We start from the raw sequence: 21,034 nt of genomic DNA on the forward strand, positions 1-21,034 counted from the left end.
GCTCATCGACAGTCACATTAGTGCCTGGATTGTACATCATTGGCAGGAGAGACTCCCACGTGTCCCAAACGTCTCGAATTGGAGCAAGTTTGTCTCGTGCCCGGGGATCTTCCCTTGTGTCTTTGTCATCAAATCTTATGACTCTGGAGATTTTATGATACATTGTAAGTGTCATGGTAGCACGGGAAATTGCCCTACCAGACTCTGCATTCCATGGACTTGCTGTAGCCTCTTTGCTGGATCGGTACACTCCAGCAAGAATCAACAAACCCACGTATGCCTGCAGGTCCATTTGATCCATCTTTCTCCACTTTTTCCCATAAACACGCTGCCCCTCCTTGTTAGTCATGTTCAGCACTGACTCTTCAATGGCCTTGGGCCGAAACAGATAAAAAGTGGACTTTATGTCCTCAATACGAGACCTTGCATACAGGGTTGGACCATGGCGGCTTGTGCTGTTACCATGCGACGTCTGTCACTGGGAGGGATGGAAGACCAGATCAATGTTTCATCCTTAGATTGGAAATATTCTTCCATCTCAGCTGGGTCCTCTTCCTCAGATTCTTCCTCATCAGTGGATTCTTCCACTTCCTGAAAATACTGACACTGACCATTCTTCCATTTCTGATTCTACCTCATCATATTCATTTTCCTCCACTTCAAAACCTTCTTCCATTTCAGAAGCGGGCGATGTGGGGGTTATTTTCAGAGGAATAATTTGGTCTGTAACTTACATCCATCACCTCTTCATGAGTTCCCTCCTCTTCTGACCCTGAATCCTCCTCATCGGTTGATTTTTCCTCCATAACATGGTTAAAGATTAGCTCATGAACCTCCTCTACAGTAAAGCGTTTCTGCCTCCTCATTTTGATGCCTGTCTCTCTCCGAATAAAATGTGAAATGCCCCAACATTTGTGAGAAAAGGTTTGTTGTTGACTTGACAATTGATTGATCTGATACATCAAAGGTGTGTGTGTGTGTGTGTGTGTGTGTGTGTGTGTGTGTGTGTGTGTGTGTGTGTGTGTGTGTGTGTGTGTGTGTGTGTGTGTGTGTGTGTGGGTGTGCCGTAAGGAGGGGAACTAAAAGGTGAAATGCCCCAGCAACAGTGAGAAAAGGCCTGTTTGTTTTTCGTTTATGTTTTTTGTTGATCTGACAATTGCGTGATCCTATACATCAAAAGTGTGTGTGTGTCTGTGTCTGTGTGTGTGTGTGTGTGTGTGTGTGTACCGCGAGGAGCAGGCAGGGGGTGGTTGTTCATTTGTTGGACAGCATTATGCTGAAACAATTTGCCCCATTGCACCACTTTGTGCTGCGGGGTCATTTTTGACCACAGAGGGCTTAAGGTGTTATAAAATACAATAAAACACCCATAATTCAATGAAATGACTTAAATGTATTTGAATCGTTAAGAGCATAGTATTGAACAACCCCTATAATTTTCAGACCATTTGATGAATTAAAAACCTATTTTTGACAGCAATAATTTCCTCAGGACAACAGGAGGGTTAACCTGTTAAGCCCCATAGCATCAAAAATTGGCTTGGGTCTCAGGGCTTCTTAACATTTAACAACCTATTAATGTGTCATACACACTTAACGGGAAGAAACTCAGCAAACTGACGATATGAACCATTTTTACAGAAACAAAACACAAGTCTAATGCCGAGCCTCTGAATTAGCACTAAGCAAAAGATTGCTAACGCACTTAGCACATAACTCACGGTAGAAATATCTTATACTTCATCGGATCTGCACAAACAAATATCATATGAAAGCTGAGATTCCACAGATTCCAATGGTATAAGTATCATCACTGAGCGACCAAAACTCGTGGCAGCGAAGGAGAAACCAGACAACACACAACGTAGCTTTACGGGGCCAAAACGGGAAATACGCCTTACCTTTGCTGTTTTCTGATCAAAAGTTGTGTTCAATGGCATTAAAACGCATAAAACGCTGCTGAAGGTTAATCCAATGTCTCTGTGTCACTTTGAAATGATTACTGATAATCCATCATCATATTTATGGCAATAAGCCTAGTTTTCAGTTTTCAGAGCGTAACATAGCTTTCGGTTTGGGCAAGCTGCGTGCGCATCACTCTCACGTTCAATTGTAACCAGCCGGTCGATTGTTCAGCAGCTTATTACGACCCAGAGTCACGTTTTAAAGTGTAGCACCTCTAGTGGTCGTGTAAGAAACAACATGCTCCCGTTGATCGCAAATGCTCCGGAGATTCTTTTATTCACAAATAACCCTCTCTGGAAAATCCTAAATTGAAAAAACGTTGTTTCTATAGGTAAACACACATCTGAGTTGACAAATATGACATGTGGGGTACCTCAAGGCTCCATCTTGGGGCCTCTTCTCTTTAACATCTACACAATAAGTCCTCCAACTCATACGACCAAATAGGTTGATTGTTCAAGCGCTTATTATGACCTATAATCACATTTGAAAGTTTTCGACCTCTAGTGCTCCCGTTGATTGCAAACGTTACAGAGGGACGTATATTCACGAATAACCCTCTCTGGAAAATCCTAAATTGTAGGATAGTTTGGCCATTAAAATGCTTTTTGATTAGATTTCTAGCGAGAAGTGTATATTGTACTTTTATAATCTACGTCCAGTGGATGTGTAGGATCTATAGTTTGATAGATATTACGAAGATGATTTGAGGTCTCGCCAGGAGAACGTGTGTGCGGCAGCTTCCATGTAAAGTTAGCGTCAACCCTCACGGGGTGAAAACAGTATTTCCGGTCTCGAAGTTTTCATAATAAAACCGGAAGTATTCCCCTCACTGTAAAATGATTACACAGTGATATCTGCATTACTCATCCACTAAAAAACATCAGTTTATCCTTGTTAATTACACAATATTGATTGGTTTAAATTGTGTACAATGCTTTTGTGTTTTTAACCTTCGATTCGGAGAAACAAATAGTTTTTTCGGAGTTTAGACACTACAGAGTTTCCGAAGACACTACACTACCCAGAATCCTTTGGGACTACAACATCCGCCTTGCTTTACAAACGTGATTAGTCCTAGCTATATTGTCTGCAGTTCTAAGGTTAATATGAATCTAATATGATTGTCATCGGTCTAAATTAGATTTCAAATGATTAACTGTGTATGTAATGAAGATCATAGTGTGGGTTGAATCCATTTTCATAACCACTGTCTTTTAACTGATTTAAATGCAGAAACTGGGCTTATTCATCAGAATTTCGTATGACTTGACTTGACCTGAGCAATGACTTGACTTGACTTGCTTGACTCTCACCACAGTGACTTGGGACTTGCTTGATACTTGTAGGTCAAGACTTGAGACTTGCTCATGACTTGCACATGTAGGACTTACTCCCACCTCTGGGTCCTATAGAGTGGCGAAGTCACGCCCATCTACTTCCGCCCCATGGGACCTTATTTCGGAAAAATAATGTATTGAAGTCAATGGAGAGAGAAAACTTATCTTTCGATCCCGTTTGAATTGTGCCATGAATTACACATATGATGTTTGTCAATCTTAAAAAATAATTTCCATGTAAAAAAAGTCACAGTTTGTCGTAAAACTGTTGAAATATAAGACTATGAAAAATACGCAACTAGAAAGACTACAAATCCCAGAGTCGCGTAAGTGATGTCACAATTGTTTTCCTCCACTAAGAGATAGCTAAGATCAGCGCCATATAGATAGAATCTATCTATATGGCGCTGGCTAAGATAAGATAACTTTAACAAGATGCCTGTGTGCTTAGTACCAGGTTGTTATTATACCAGCAATGGGTCTTGCTCGTTCTTTCGCTTCCCGTCTGATGAAAGGACCAGGAGTGTCTAGATCAAGCTAGCTAGTAGCTAGCACGTTCGTTAGCATTACAGCCTTGCCATTTGTATTAGCCTTAACATGAAGTAACATTAAGTAACCCAAAATGTTAAACAGTAAGAGTAGTAGTCATATTTCGTGAACCCTTTGAAGAGTACTGTCACCGGTGTGATCATTCTATAATACACCATTTAAGCCCGGGGGAGAAATGCTAACGCTAACGCTAGCATCGACGATCTTCTCTACTTCATGCTATCTGCACAAATGGTTGACATTAAACATTAAAACGACCAGGCAGTTCAGAGAGAATCAAAGGAAGGCAGGCAGGCAGCTTTGCATGACTTTCTTCAGGACGTGTTTCATTGTGGTGATAGTGAGGGTAGTTTTTTTTTTTACTTGCAAAATTATCTTTTAAATTGACAAACATCATATGTGTAATTCGTGGCACAATTCAAACGGGATCGAAAGATAATCTTTCTCTCTCCATTGACTTCAATACATAATTTTTCCGAAATAAGGTCCCATGGAGGTCCACCGGAAGGGGAGCGACTTCACCACTCTATTGAACTACAATATGTGAAATATTATAGCTGATATATGATATATATATATATATATATCATATATATTATATATGATAATGTAATATATCAGATATTAATGTGTATACACATTAATATCTGATTTGTAAAATATCACAGACAGAAAGGTATATCCGTCATTTATAAGCTATTGAAATTCTGAATCCATAGATATGTCTCCCATCACCCAAAACCCCTGACTATTCTCTCAACTCAGTGTATTACATTCTTTAATTCAAAGAAAATCAGTAATATCTTTAAAAACTACAAGTCCCTTTCTATCAGCTGTTCACCGTTATGGTGTAAATACAGCCTATTTACCAATTGGATCAAATATAAAAATCAGCCGAATAACTATTGATACTGCAAGGAGACGTATTGTGTGAAGAGAGATTGAAGATGTTGTGTAATTGCTGATATATTTATGATCCACGTCACGTATTCAGTTTCGGCGGCATTTCTTCCAGTTTGTCCAAAAGTCTTCTAATCAGGGCTCTATAAATAAAGAACTACGGCAGATGTGTAATATTTAATGCAGCCGAACCGTGTATTACAATGCCGTTATGTGACGACTTCCAAAGAGAAAAGCAAGCACACTCGGAATAAAGTATTATTTATTTTCTTTTAAATGTTTTCCGATTTCATATCGCATAAACACCATATCCCAACGTGCATTGCCGCTAAAACATCCAATCACCAAGCTTGAACGGTAGCTGAGGATTATGGGTAGTTCGATGTTTTAGCCTATCAAAACCTCTGAAAAAAGAAATGTGTCTCTCAGAATTGAAAGGGGAAAACCTATGGGAAAAACACAAAAGCATTGTACACAATTTAAACCAATTAAAGTCGTATAATTAACAAGGATAAACTGATGTTTTTTAGTGGATGAGTACTGCAGATATCACTGTTAAATCATTTGATCATTGGTTTTATTATGAAAACTTCGAGACCGGAAATACTGTTTTCACCCCGTGAGGGTTGACACTAACTTTACATGGAAGCTGCCGCATATACACGTTCTCCTGGCGAAACCTCAAATCATCTTCGTAATATCTATCAAACTATAGATCCTACACATCCACTGGACGTGGATTCTAAAAGTACAATATACACTTCTCGCTAGAAATCTAATCAAAAAGCATTTTAATGGCCAAACTATCCTACAATTTAGGATTTTCCAGAGAGGGTTATTCGTGAATATATGACCCTCTGTAACGTTTGCAATCAACGGGAGCACTAGAGGTCGAAAACTTTCAAATGTGATTATAGGTCATAATAAGCGCTTGAACAATCAACCTATTTGGTCGTATGAGTTGGAGGACTTATTGTGTAGATGTTAAAGAGAAGAGGCCCCAAGATGGAGCCTTGAGGTACCCCACATGTCATATTTGTCAACTCAGATGTGTGTTTACCTATAGAAACAACGTTTTTTCTGTACTTTAAGTACCAGTTCAGATCAGTTTTCCAGTCGGTCTCGTAATATGTTGTGGTCAACAGTGTCAAACGCAGCACTGAGATCTAATAATACTAACACTGAAGTTCTGCCACTGTCTGTGTTTAAGTGGATGTCATTGAAGACCTTAACAAGAGCAGTCTCAGTGCTGTGGTTTGGATGAAAGCCTGACTGGAACACATCCAAACAGTTATTTCAATTCAAGAAATTACTCGACTGTTGAAAAACTACTTTTTCAATGATTTTACCTAGAAATGGGAGATTAGATATGGGCCTGTAATTGTTCATTACTGAAGCATCTAGATTGTTCTTTTTTTAAAGAGTGGTTTAATGACTGCAGTTTTCAGGGCCTGTGGAAAAACACCTGAGTGAAGAGACTTGTTTACTATAGGAAGTAGATCTGAGGCCATGCAATGATCTCAGATCTTCTATAAAAATGTTCTTGATTTTGTCAGCTTACCTTAATAGACATTTAGTTGGAGTTTTTGACACACTATACTATTTTTCTACGAATGTCAATTTGATCACTTTTTGTTTTAGACATACTACACTATAACTTTCACACAACACAATACATTTCAAAATGTATTTTGAATTTTCAATATATACATTTCATATCCCTGCAAGCTGATTACTTACAGGATTTGAAAACTATTTTTTTATTAGTATGATTATTATTAAGAACAAGATATACAGTATAAATAACACGAGCAATAATGAAGCTTCTTATTTAAAGTGTGTTATGTCGTGCACAAACTCAGCACTAAAGACAAAGTGACAGATTCAAAAACCTTTTATTAGAACAATACAGCAGATATAAAGATCTATTGCAACCAAACACTCCCATCACAAATGGAACGTGTGCTTCAACAGACAGAACGCCCTCCCCATGAGAAAATAAATTAATATGAGATAGAGAATAAAGAAAAGAAAAGAAGAAATATGACAAAATGTGTTTGAATTCCTGCTCAGAAAAAGCTGCCATCAAATAGAAAGGTACAAACCTACATTTTAAAAATAAATCATAGAGTTCGTGATTAGCTAAGAATTTCAGTTTTTCCATCTTCAGGAGCGAGATTTTGGTATTAGCAGGAAACACATTTTTTATTATTTTATTTTCCAGGCAAAGTCTCCATATCTGAAGCGGACCCTGCTTTAGGAGACCCTCTGCTGTTCTGAGGGGAGAGACCCTTGGTGCCCCCCTCACATGGCTAAAAGAGACAAACCATTGATAAATAATAGAAAAGGAAAAAAAGAGAAATTAAAGCTTGAAATAATACCAAAAACAGCAGCGGATAAATAAAACACAACCCAATCCAAACGTGTTTCAGACGGGGTCTCCGAAGGACCTGAACTGTAATTACACTGCAGTTTAACAGAATGATAGATATAAGACTCAGGGGCCGTGTTTATACAAAATATCTCCAGGTTATCCATGATATGTTTGACAATGAATTAGAAAAGAATGAACTGATTTTGGTGACATGGATTTCTTTTATCTATACATCACAAGATCAAAGAAAATGGCTACATATCAGAGGACTGTTTTTACATCATGGTTGGACTTAGATTTGGTTTTTAAGCAACAATGTTCCCATGATCTGATATCGGACAGGTTTAAAGAGGAGAGGACCGGGTAGAGGACCACCCCCCCGCTGTGTCCTCGTTTATATGTTAAGGTTGTCAGGTCAGAAGGTGTAGGTTACCACGGAGACAAACAGCAGCATGTTTAAAGCTGCTGTGAGACTATATGCAGATGTTGTGTGTCTCCACCATGTTGATGAAGCACTTCCCTCCAACTGCAGTATTATAGACCCCCCCACTGCTAGAGGAAGTGTAGATACAACACCCCCCCCCTCCTCATCTAACATATTCATTTATTTTGCCCTCACATTAGATTTTTTTTTGCATTTTCTATACATATTTCATACAAATCTATAACCCAAAATTTAGAAATCTTATTTACATGGAAAAGGTTTTTTGTTTAACTTTTAAAAGAGACGATTACCCCCCCCCCCCCCAACATGTCACCCTGCAACCTTCACAATCACAGAAGAAATACACTCATCTCTTTTCTTTCTTCTTATCGAGTACTCTAAAAGTTTGACTTAGAAAGCGAGATTCAGCAAACACCCCCCCCCCCCCAAAATGTCTTCTTTTTTTTTTTTAAAAGCCACAATTATGAATCCTTTTCAAATCAAAGCATCACACTCCTAAAGGTCAGACTCAAACTGAGGAGAAACGGAGCATTATTGAGGTTGTGATGCCTCGCGCCCCCCCCCACACAGACAGAGACACTTCCTGGAAAGAGCAGAGTCTCAAAAACTGGTTTAACTCCTCCCCCCCCCCCCCCCCATCCTGGAGAGGATTTATAATCAAAGTGCCAGAGGGGGGAGGGGGGGACAGACAGAGGGACAGAAAGACAATAAAAACCCTCGTCAGTCAGTTTTAATAGCACCCACTGGGGGGCCCTCCTGTGTAGTATGCACACACACTGGTCCTCAGGTGAGGGGGGGGTGTGTGTGTGTTTGTTAGCTTTATGTGTGTGTGTTATTCTGTGCATATTATAAGAACCAGTGGCTCCCCGTAGTGTATGTGTGAGTGTCAGACTGAGTCAGTGTGTGTCAGACTGAGTCAGTGTGTGTTAGAGAGTGTCGTCCTCAGCGCACCCCCCCCCTGCCTTGAGACGGAACTCCTGCAGGTTGGAGACGCCGTGGAAATGAACGCACGCTCCGGCGACCACCAGGATGTGGAACAGCTGGTGGGAGTGGAACTGGGGAGGAGATTAGTCATTATTATTTATTTATTTATTTTAAAACATTTTTTTCATTATTAAGATTTAGTTTAAATATTTTGTGTGTATGTGTCTTACCCAGATGTCACACTTCCCGGGGAAGAACCTCTCTGGGATGCGGGCTGCGTACAGACAGGCTCCAGTGATGTAGAGCGTTGCCATGAGCAACATCCAGCCCATCTGCCCCATGGTGGTGGCTTTGATCAGACCCTCGCTGATGGTGAAGTGCAGGGTGGGGACCACGCCGCTGAGACCCAGGCCCACAAACACTCCTGAGCACAGACAGGGGGGGGGGGCATTGTAAATGACAGCGTTTGGTTACGGCCACCAGGGGGCAGTGCAGCAGAGACACAGAGCAACACAAGCAGGAGTCATATTTCTGGTCACACTCAGTTTTGTCAGCAGCTAAATGCTCCGTTTGTGCACCAGATAGTTCCTGTCGGCCAATCGGTGCAGAGCAGGGGGTGCACAGTGGTTTAAAATCTTTTTATTGTGTTAAACAACACTAAAGACTGAGGTGAACCTGAGCTATCAGCTGGAAGATGCTGTGCATCACTATGAGGGATCCACTTCACATCACTTATGATCATTGGTCCATAGCTTATATAAAACATTGATTAGAGCAGCTTTTAAATCAATCTAAAATGTAAATATAATAGCTGTTGCATTCCTTCTTTTTGTAGCAGAAAGAAATGGCTCATGTGTTACCTGTCATCACGCTGCCTGTGATGATGTCATTATGTTTGTAAAGCACAGTGTCTGACGACATGCTGTGGTGCATTTATAACATATGACATGAACATAATAAAAGAAAAAAACGTTTAGGAACTGGCTGACCATTTATTTTGAGTGGAAATAAAGGTTTGTATCATGTCACTGTACCTGCTCGGACCCCCCTGTACTGCGGCGTGGCGAAGAAGTCGCACTGGGACACGGTGATGGCGGACAGGCCCAGGATGCACACCACGATCAGGTAGATGAAGCGGGGCTGGGGGGAGCAGTAGAAGGAGTAATACAGCCAGGGCACGAAGGAGCCCATGATCAGGAAGGCGATCCCACTGTAGTCCAACCTGAACACACACATGCACCGTTACAGACGCTGTACAAGGACGTCTTTTGAATGTACAGTCTTAGAAATCTGTGAGTTCCTGGGCTGTGGTCTTACTTGGAGAAGACCCTGGAGACGCCCTCGGAGTGGCAGTAGACCGTGTGGAAGAGCCAGGAGAAGGAGAGGCAGAGAATGGCGCCCAGGAAGAACATCCCGATCACCACCTTCTCCTGGACCGGGGCCACGAAGGACATGTTGGGCCGGAACATGTACATCAGGCCCAGGAGGAGGAATAACAAACAGCCTGCGGAGAGAGAGACACGGAGACGCAGGGAGAATTCAATATGAATCAAGATACTACAGACGCAGCTGTTCCCACTGAATCGACCAATTAAAGCCAGTTTATAAATTGTACAGACCTTGCTTACTCAAGCCACACAGACCAAAACAAGAAGTCATCACTATTAACAGAGTCACACTAAAATGACCAAAGCATGCAGGTGCAGTATCTCTGTTGAACCACTAGGTGGGGGGCAGAAGACGCCAAACAAGCTGCTAAACAATAACAGAAAGAGAAATGGATGTGTCGGCTTCAACAAAGTGTAAAACAACTTTAAATGAAAGTTAGCAAAACACAAATGCTGATTATTCTAACAAGCGCCCACCCAACGTCAGAACTACTGCCCTGGTATCTGATGAAGGACTTGTTTTGGGAAGCTTTTTATACATGGTGTATTTTTATCACGGTACATATTATTTGCATAACCGGATTAATCTGTGTGTCATGCGACATAAATAAGTAAATATACATAAAGAGGAAGTTCTATGAGAGAGAGTGTTTGTACAGCAATGTGTTTGAGGGACATTCCTGATCATATTCCTTGCTAGGATAGATAGATATCTTCTATTACCATAACGACATGTAAGAGGAATGATTGCGTTTTGAAACAGAAGTACGAGATAGCTCATTGACCAGCTGTTGAAGGGAGGCTGTAGGACAGTGATGGAGCTGAACCAGGACGCTACATATTGGCAAGTGAATAAACAGCCTGACAGTGTAGTGTGTTCAGATGTTTTATTTGTCACTGTACAGTACTTTTAACAGATACTTTTCATGTTTGATACCTACTACCTAAGTGTTTGCCGATACTGAGACATTTGACTGAATGTAAAGCTAAGCCATCTAAATGCTAAGCCAGCCACCACATGAATCATACTGCTGCTTCTTGGTATTCAACCTCCCTGGAGTGGATTTATAACAAACTTTTTACAAATACAGCAACTGTAATTGTTTAGCACCATTTAAGATACTCATTAATTAAGTATTGAGAATGACATATGAATTATGATTCAATACTCAATGTGGCCTATACCTCGATGACATATTTTTTCTACCGATATCGGTACTGGCCAAAGTCACCGGATCATCCCTAGTTAGGATTAAGATCAGGTTTACTGAATGGGTCGAGGTTATGATGTCATTACTGGGTGTGAGGATCTAACAGGAGCGTAGAGGTAGGTGTGTGTGTGTGTGTGTGTGTGTGTGTGTGTGTGTGTGTGTGTGTGTGTGTGTGTGTGTGTGTGTGTGTGTGTGTGTGTGTGTGTGTGTGTGTGTGTGTACTACCTAGCAGATGTGTCCAGATGTTTCCCGTCTCTGTGTGGATTCTGAAGATGCTCTTGAAGCAGGCGCGGAAAGAAGGCATGGGCGGCCTGTGGCCGTGAAGCAGGAAGTCGTTGTCCTTCAACCAATCAGGGAGCACGTCGTGAGGCATGACCCGCCACCGGCCTTCCCACACCTGATTGGTTAATAATGGACACAAATAGCAACACCATAAGTTTAGAAAACAACTGGAGTGAATGGAAAATGTTAAGGAATAAATGACTTCTAATCAAATTGTCCTTTAAGAGAAGCAGCTGTTTGTTTACTGAATGTCCTATAAATAGGATGTGTGTGTTTCTGTGTGTATGTGAGAGGGGAGTACAGTATGTGATCACAAGTGTGTGTAGTGTCAAATGAACAGCATCAGGGTCAAGTGGTGCAAATAAATAAACAAACTGAAGTTGGATACATGCCGGCCTATTGGAGAGAACAGAGAGAGAGAGACTCCTCGGAGACTCTCTCTGCAGTGATTTATCTCCCTAATTTAAAACCTGCTGCTTGCAATTTTAGCAGGCTCTCAGTATGTGTGTGTGTGTGTGTGTGTGTGTGTGTATGTGTGTGTATGTATGTGTGTGAGTGTGAGTGTGAGTGTGAGTGTGAGTGTGTGTGTGTGTATGTATGTATGTATGTGTGTGTGTGTGTGTGTGTGTGTGTGTGTGAGTGTGTGTGTGTGAGTGTGTGTGTGTGAGTGTGTGTGTTAGTGTGTGTGTTAGTGTGTGTGTACATCAGTCCAAACTAGTGAGTCCATGCGAGTCCAGCGGTGTCCTCTTACAGACACTACAAGCCTTAGTGTCACCGTGACCCTACTTGTCCTTTTCATTAAAAAACATCAAACCACAAAATGTGCTGAATGTTTCGATCAAAGTAAATGATACTAAGGAGCAGTTTTTTTTTCATCAACTTTGCACTCCCAAATGACGCTGTAAAAAATGTCTCATCACTTCTGTACTGCTCGGTTTCTGCAAGTAACTGCCAAGTATTTTGGACTTTTGATCTGTATAAGACATAAAGCAGAAGTTAAATAGATAAAAAGGTAAACCCCAGCCTATAAACTGTGCAATCTGGACACTAAACTCTGCTTTTATGGTTTAATTGGGTTCTTTTACTATGGGGCTTTATTGAATGTTGATTCATCTTGGTAGAACAAACATTGCTCTAAGGGATATTGACTTATTTATGGGCGGTGTGTATAGATAAGTAAATAAGTGAGTTCCTTACCTTGTGTACAAACTCCTCCATCCTCTCCATGGCGTGGTGAGCCTGCAGCAGGGGGGTCATCCCCATGAACCCTTCATCACTGCTCTTCCCCTCCTCTTCCTCCTTCTCCTCCCCTTCTCTTGCTCTGTCGTCCTCTTCACTTTTTCTCCTCTCGTCATCGCCCTCTGGGACCCTCTGAGAGGAAAACAAACACACACACGGTCAGGACTCAGGGCTTTTAGAGGACTGGTGTTGTTGTTTGAAAACAGCTACAAAATGTGCTCTCTGTCAAATAAACACCAAAAAGGCAAACTTCAAACTTGTGTTATTTAAATTCTTGGGTTATTTGAGCTTTATTTGAATACTTAATGTTTGTGCCACTGGAAGACCGAGGTGTTATTTGAACCTCTACATGCCATCCATCTCAGATCTATCTGGATAACCAATGGGATGGCTTGGAATCCTAGGTTATGAATAGAGATGTCTCGATCCGATCACGTGATCGGGGATCGGAGCCGATCACGTGATTTTCAAAAGATCGGAATCGGGAGAAAAAAATCGGGGATCGGGAATTTTTTTGTTTGTTTTTTTAATTTAAATTTTTTTTTTTATTATTTAATGTTACAAAACAAAAATGACCATGTTCACGTCTTAAAGTCATCCTGAGGCCTTAGTTTTGGTTTAAAATTACACAACATCATGTATGTTGGGTTACTGCTGATTATAGTGATTACTGTGCATGTGCATATAACTGCATGAAAGCAAATCAGGGGTTTAGAATTATCAGAGCAAAACAAATGAAAACACAGAGTATTTAAAGAAATAATGGAAGTGGAACTGCAACCATTAGTACATCAACAAAAAAGTGATTGCCAGCTATATTGATCATCGATTAAAGTCATTATTTATGGTAAGAGAGCAGGAAATGCCGCCTTAGACTGTGGCTATATACACAATCCGGGATTATAACTGACAAAACATGACATTTGACTTTGAGACGCTGAGATGAAGATTTTTTACTATTTTTGGAAAATAAAAAGACCAAACAATTAATCAGTTTAACAAGAAAATAATCTAGAGATGAATCAATGATGTAACTAATCGTTAGCATGCAGACGGTGTGTATTTGATCCAACACAATATCATCTGTCACAGCTGGGGAGCCGTGGACAGAATTGAAATATATGGCTAGTGCTTTGTGATAAACACACAGGCATGAATCTAAAGTGGAACACTAACTAACGGACACGCAGCTGAAGGGACACTGCCACACTGAAACAGTGATGCTGGCTGTGGATTCAGGTCTGCTGGAACACACAACAAAGAAGTGTGGTAAACACAAAATATGCATTCTTCACTTTAACACACACTGGCCATGTTCTGCAAGAAAGTGATTAGAAAAGATGAGCTCTCTGTTGTTTTATACTACCGAGTAGGACAGGGGGAGGAGCAAAGAGAGAAGAGTGAGAACATTAGAAAGAAAACACACGACAAAGATGGAGAACAAAAGCAGAAAGAGAAACACGAGGAAAAGTCCTGTTGTATATATTATGCATGACTAACCCATTTTAAAGACCCACCAGCAAAATAAACTCCAACCTCTGAGACCCTGCGTGTGTGTGTGTGCGTGCGTGTGTGTGTCACACATTAAGTCTGTAGCCAGTCAACACTGAGGTTGCTAAAGTCAGACTTTGCCAGTTTGACATCTGCCTGTGTATAGTCTGTGTTTAACCATGCATGGGAATGAATCTCAGTCTGTAGCTAGTAAGAAAAGGACCCACACACACACACACAACCACAGCTTTAATCACACCTGAAGGGGAGAAGTGTAAAACCACATTCTCATAAATCCAGTGTTTCAAAGCCGACACCTGCCATCGATTGTGTGTGTGTGTGTGTGTGTGTGTGTGTGTGTGTGTGTGTGTGTGTGTGTGTGTGTGTGTGTGTGTGTGTGTGTGTGTGTGTGTGTGTGTGTGTGTGTGTGTGTGTCTCAGTGATTGAGTATATTATGTGAGCAGAGGGTATCTGGGTGACTGCCAAATAGTCAAGTGCGCTGCAGTCATTGTGTGTGTCAGTAATAGCCTCTCGTGTGTGCCCATGCATGTAATGTAAGCTCAAATCCAGATGCTGCCAGCCTATTCTTTAAGGGTGTGAATACCTCTGAGTGTGTGTGTATGTGTATGTGTATGTGTCAACACAGGGTGTCCTCTAGATGCCATCAGTAAATCATATACACTCACAGTCACACCTGCACTGATGATGTTGGACCAAATGTAGCGTGTTGGTCCATTCAGATACACACCATACACACAAACACTCACACACATACAGGGGAATAAGAGTGCAGCTACTGTAAAGGCTTTCAGAACAGATTGGAATAGAGGACAGTGTGCCATACACACTCTGTTTTAGTTCACAATATAAAAAGTAGCAGCATAGCGGTGGAGATGGATGGGAAGCATTTAACCTACAAACCTATATGTTTAAGTGATGTATTATCTCCACCTTCACACTAGAAACCACATTTAACTGAGCCACTAATGTACATTCACACATTTTTCTTTTTAAGTCAGGCTTGTCAGGAAAAAGAAAGCAAGAGTATGTGCTGGTGAAAATGAGTCATATCACTTTAAAGCCTTATTCCTAAACAGAAAGAAAATGCATCATTTATCCTGACAATGGTTAGTGATGAAACCTGGCCTCACTGGTGCCAATCAAACTGAGAAAACTACATTAAAAAGATTCCAAGGACTCTCGATTGAAAAAAAAAAGCTATTCGTGGCCAATATAGCCTTGAACCGCTAGCCTCAAGCAGAGATGACCAGCAGGTAACAGTGTGGTAAGCTCACATCTTTATTCAAATTAAATCTGCAACAGAGATTTCCTGCTTTGATCTCAAGAATATTTGTGCTTCACATATAGCATTTCACTGCCTACATGAAACAGAGCTGTAAAGAGGAAGCTGTGGGTGTTTGCACATATTCAGAGGAAAACTCAACCAAACAGGACCAGCTTGAGAAAAGAAGAAGAAGAAAGTGGTTTTCTGCCGTGAAACATGTGTTCTGCTGTGAGAGCAGCTGATCTGAGGTCTAGCAGCAGGTGATGCAGAGTTTGGCTCTCCACCACCCAGCTGAATGTGCTATAAGCAGATCTGATGACAGCAGAGGGAGATACAGACAGGAGGACTGGAGGAGGAAGTGGGCTGTGGTTCTTGGAAGTGACTGCTATTCCTAACATGTGGGCACATTCGGACACATGCTGCATGTCTGCCACACGTGACTCAAGGTCCAACCAGTGACCAAGGCAGAGTTTAGAGAGTCCAATTCCACTCTGTGTGAAAGTGTGTCTGAGGTCAAGGATATGATCTCATTCCTTGAGGAAAGGAAGTGTCCATCCCAGGCTCTGAGAGCTCTCCATACAACAGCTCATCTGGTATGAATAAAACTTCAGCTCACACAAGTTGTGTAAGCTTAGTTGTTGGCGTGCAGAGCACTGTTCCCAGTTTTCTAGGAAATGTTTTATCAAATCAAAGTTCATTTGTATAGCCCTTAGCCCAATATCACAAAACACGTTTGTCTCTGTGGGCTTCCCAGATTAAAACAAATAACATAACATTTTTAGTGAGTTACTCAGATGAGTACCAGGAGACAGCGTTTGGTACTCACCCCACACGAAGCGTGGTCCTCCTCAGTGTCTCCTTCACTGTCCTCTATTTACACTTCTTGCATGCTAGATGATGAAGATGCACCTCCCTGTCTCTTTTTAAGCCTCCGATTTGCTTTCTCCAAAACTTGTTGCCAAAACTGTGAAGTCCTTGCATTTCCTGAGGCCAAGTTGAAGGATCAAATACTAAGAAATTATCACATGACTTGAAGTCATATCTGATTTCAGATGTGGGAAGTTACTAAGTACACTTATTCAAGTACTGTACTTAAGTACAATTTTGAGATATTTGTACTTTACTTGACTTTGATGCTACTTTGTACTTCTACTCCACTACAGTTCAGAGGTAAATTGTGTACTTCTACTCCACTACATGTATTTAATACCTTTAGTTAGGCTACTTTACAGATGTGGATGAATGATGTGAAATATAATCAAGTGTTAAAGCTCCCATGTCATGCTTTTCCGGTTATTACCCGTCCCCTTGTGTGTTATGAAGGTTTTTATGCATGTAAACGGTGTGCAGAGTCAAAACCCTCAAAGTACACCCTGTAGCGAGTAAAACTCTAACACAGAAAATACCTCCCCAAAACGCCTCGTTGGAGATACGTCACTGCCCATTTGATTCTTCCGGGTACCGCCTGATGTCATGCGGTACCCGGAACGAAATGGACCAATCCCGAAGAGCTATGGCCACACCAGCAGCGGCGTGTTCCTCCTCCAGAGGTTCGATGAACCGGCATTTCACAGACGAAAGCTTCCAAAAACATTGCCCAGTTTGAGGCCGGATATGCACAGCTTGTTTGGACCGTTTGGAGCAGGGGAAGATCTGGGTATACAACCTGTAAGTTTGCATTGTTATTTGTGTATTTATCAAACAAGACTGTTTAAATGTGTAAACTGTGTTGGACTGCTAAGCCATTGACACAGTGCTAACTGTGCTAACTAAGTTGCTAGAGTTTCCATATATCAACTCTAATATCAGCAGATGGCCTTGCATACATGTATCTCATAGCAGGAGAATGTCTGCATTCACACACAAAATACCTATTGACAGTATACTGCGGGTGATTTGCCGGTCAGTCGCGAAACGTAATTACATTATAGCTGGCGTAGCGATCTAACACACGGAGCTTGAGCTAGTTTTGGTCAGAAAAACATTTTTGTGATGCTACGTTGCTAGCGTTTAAATATATCAACTACAATGTCAGCAGATGGCCTTACATGTTTGTCATGGCAGGAGAATGTCTGCAGTCACACACACGGAATACTCATACAGTATACTCCGGTTTACCGTACATTGTGACCGTACATATACTGCATGTAGCTAACGAGGCTAGCTGTATGCTAGCGCAAAACAATGTATTCATGCAAGTTACATTGTATGGTAGCAGAATACCCGTATACGATTGCAATTATAAACACGTTATTGCTAGCCTAATATGAACCACTAGCTTTTGTTCATAGTAGTTTTATTACACTGCATTATAGTTGCCTTTCCTCCAAGCTAACGTTCATATCGTGTTAGCTACCAAGGTAAACAAAGCTAGGTTAGCATATTAGCAGGCAAGCTGTTCATTACACAACTACTACTAACGAATCTAAAACAACTAAGTTTCTCTAATATTTTGTGATTTGCATTTGATTTCGTCCAGCCAGATCCTGGCGGACAATCCATGACGGGGAAGGGATTCTACTACTACTGAGGCGTCGTGCTAAAAGGCACCGCACCGCACCGGCTGTGCGCAGGCAAGAGGAGGAGGAATGGATGATATACCGTGTATATATGTATATTTATGTTCATTTTGTACATTTCTAAAAATAAAGTTTAATGGAAATACTTAGTAGGCCTATCCTTTCTTCCCTGAATTCATATATAGCAAACCATGATTTGATTTCTCATCAAACAGTAGTAGTTTATAACGGGTAAAAATAACTTACTCTTTGTTATGAGCGGCTCGTAGGCCACAACGGAAAGACAAGGAGACATACACGAGTTTACAAAACCACGGCACATTTATTGTGGTAAATGCAAAGATAGGTGGTTGAGAGGATCGCAGAGTTAGTCTTCCTGCAGCCGCTTTGGAGAGAGACTGGGGCCGTAGTGTCCGGAGGTGTCCGTGATCGTGCTGATTAGCTTCTTCAGCTCCACCCCATCGTAAGACAAAGGCCCTGGGGCCGTCACACTCTTCTATAACAACAGTTAAAAATATATATGTATATAAAATATACCGCTGTACCGACGCCATGATAAGACTGATGTTACGCTGAGAGCAGCCGGGAAAAGCACTGACATGGGCGCAGCCTCTCTGGTGGTTGACTAATCAGAACGAGTGGCCGAGCTGACCAATCGGAGCACACTAGGCTCACAGGGAGGGGGGGGCAAGAGCTCCAACGAGTCGTTTAGTGGAGAAAGTGAATACTGCTGAATACACATGCTTGACAGAGATGCTGTATGCGAAACCAATGTGAGTTTGGAAAATTGCACAGTATAAATCTATTTTAGTATACCTCAACAATGTAATTATGATCAGTGGAAATGGCCATGACATGGGCCCTTTAAATCAGACTTTAGTTCCACCTGGAGTAAATTCACAAGCTACCCTGCAGTATACAAAGTCATTACAACTAGCTTCACCTTTACCAGCTTTGAGAACACTTTAATGATCAATCATTATAAAACATATATTATTCTGAATTGGACCAATCTGCACAATGACTACTTTTACTTTTGGTACTTATATTTTGATAATACTTTTCTAATTTTACTTGAGTAATATTTTTGAATGCAGGACTTTTACTGTAACAGAGTATTATTCCTACACAAGATCTGAGTACTTCTTCCACCTCTGTCTGATTTCAAACTCTTCCATTAACACCCTGAGTAAGTTTGCAACTGTGTGTTTTACTCAATTTTGTTGTAAATAAAACTGCAGCAGCTTGACCACAGAGCGTGAACAGCTGATTTTGCGCAGTTCTCCAGTGTGTGCGTGGGGCACAGAGTGTGCACAGGGGAGTCTGCAGCGAGTTGGCGGAGTTTTGGCACAATTCTGTTGTTCATACCGACGTTAACCCTGTCTGTGCACACGGTGAACAACTCTGTCGTCCAGTGATCTAAGCCTCTGCCTCACAGGTCCGTCGGTTATGTCCTGCGCGGCTCGCCCAGCTCCAGTTCAATCAGTCACAGAAAGTCCGAAGATTTTTTTCAGGGAGCGAAACGGCAACATAGCTGCTTAATGTCTTTGTTTTTTTTTTACATGTCTAGTAGTTTACTCCATTGAGTGTTGACAAGAAACACGTGTAGACTAAATATGTGTTTGGTTTTGATGTTTTGAGGTACGCAAAGGCGCGTAGTGACACAAGTGACGTTACGCAATTCAGATTTGTGCCGCGCATGCGTACCTGCGTACCAGTTATGTGCACCCCTGATTATACACGGAAACAAGAGTGGAACAAGGAAATCCCTCCAGACAGCGGTCCACTCTAGATTAAACAAGGCAGCTTTTCTTAAAAACCCTGAAAGACTTCCTCTGTCTTACACACACACTTAAAAACATATCTCCAAGCTCCCCTCAGACTCATTAACCATTCTGCATCGAGACCTGGCTAATGACCACACACACACACACACACACACACACACACACACACACACACACACACACACACACACACACACACACACACACACACACACACACCACACACACACACACCACACACACACACACACACACACACACACACACACACACACACACACACACACACACACACACACACACACACACACACACACACACACACACACACACACACACACACACACACACACACACACACACACACACACACACACACACACACACACACACACACACACACACACACACACACACACACACACACACACACACACACACACACACACACACACACACACACACACACACACACACACACACACACACACACACACACACACACGAGAGTCCTTTAAAGAGAATCTTCCAGCAAACTTTAGACTCAATGTAAACAAAGTCAGGTGCTGGCAGTGTGCTCTAGGGCGGAATCCAGGAAACAGCTGCCAGCCAATCAGAATACAGCTGAAACAGTGGACTAATAATAATTTAGATTTTTATAGCGCCTTTCGAGAAACCCAAGGATGCTTTGCAACTGGAGATAAAATAACAAAACAAATAAAAGTAGAGTCTGAATTTTTAGAGAAAGAGAGAAGAGCTCACCCTTGTACAGCGTGACCCTGCACAGCACAGACTGAGAGGCTCGACATGTGACTTGCACATGCACAACGCTCTCTTGGGGACACAACAATTTGGAAAAGACGCCTAGATCATTAAAACAGACAGACAGTGTTCAAAAACATGCACACATGTCCAACTCAAAAAAACAGAGTGCTCAGGCTGCCACAAGACAAACTGTTCTCTCTGTTCTCGCCCATTACCATGAGGAGGGCATGACAACTCTGCTAGTGCATGGCAGCAAAGTAACACAGATTTCTATCAAACTGTTCCCAGTTAGAGGGCTTCGTTTGTTAATGAGACACTTCAGCAACATTAAATAGGAACATTCTGTGCCTACTGAAAGCCAATACAACTCGTTTTCTTATTTGCTTCTCTGACAGGATCTTTGGTGTCTGCTAGTGTGCGTAAGGCGTTTGTTGATGTCCTTTATTACACCTATGCAAATAACAAAGGCAGGCAGATAAATTAAAAACAAACATTCTATCCTTTAGATGATAAAAAGGTATAGGTCAGTGTTTGGGAAATATTCTGAAGTCGCTTTCTCGCAGAGAGATG

At 41.5% G+C, this 21,034-nt stretch overlaps 1 protein-coding gene across 1 annotated transcript in view; it reads right to left on the reverse strand.

Moving 5' to 3' along the window:
• Nucleotides 1-6,630: 6,630 nt before the first annotated feature.
• adipor2 (adiponectin receptor 2) overlaps nucleotides 6,631-21,034 on the reverse strand; it is a 39,939-nt gene continuing 25,535 nt past the window's right edge. Inside the window, exons 4-9 of the mRNA XM_034133279.1 lie at nucleotides 12,576-12,749; nucleotides 11,322-11,493; nucleotides 9,815-10,001; nucleotides 9,532-9,719; nucleotides 8,728-8,921; nucleotides 6,631-8,628 (exon numbers count right to left, since the gene is read on the reverse strand). Coding sequence (XP_033989170.1) covers nucleotides 8,500-8,628; nucleotides 8,728-8,921; nucleotides 9,532-9,719; nucleotides 9,815-10,001; nucleotides 11,322-11,493; nucleotides 12,576-12,749 — 1,044 coding nt within the window. The 3' untranslated portion in view covers nucleotides 6,631-8,499. The remainder of the gene's footprint in view (nucleotides 8,629-8,727; nucleotides 8,922-9,531; nucleotides 9,720-9,814; nucleotides 10,002-11,321; nucleotides 11,494-12,575; nucleotides 12,750-21,034) is intronic.

Source organism: Trematomus bernacchii, unplaced genomic scaffold (genome assembly GCF_902827165.1).
Source record: "Trematomus bernacchii unplaced genomic scaffold, fTreBer1.1, whole genome shotgun sequence".
In the NCBI taxonomy this organism is placed as follows: Eukaryota; Metazoa; Chordata; class Actinopteri; order Perciformes; family Nototheniidae; genus Trematomus; species Trematomus bernacchii.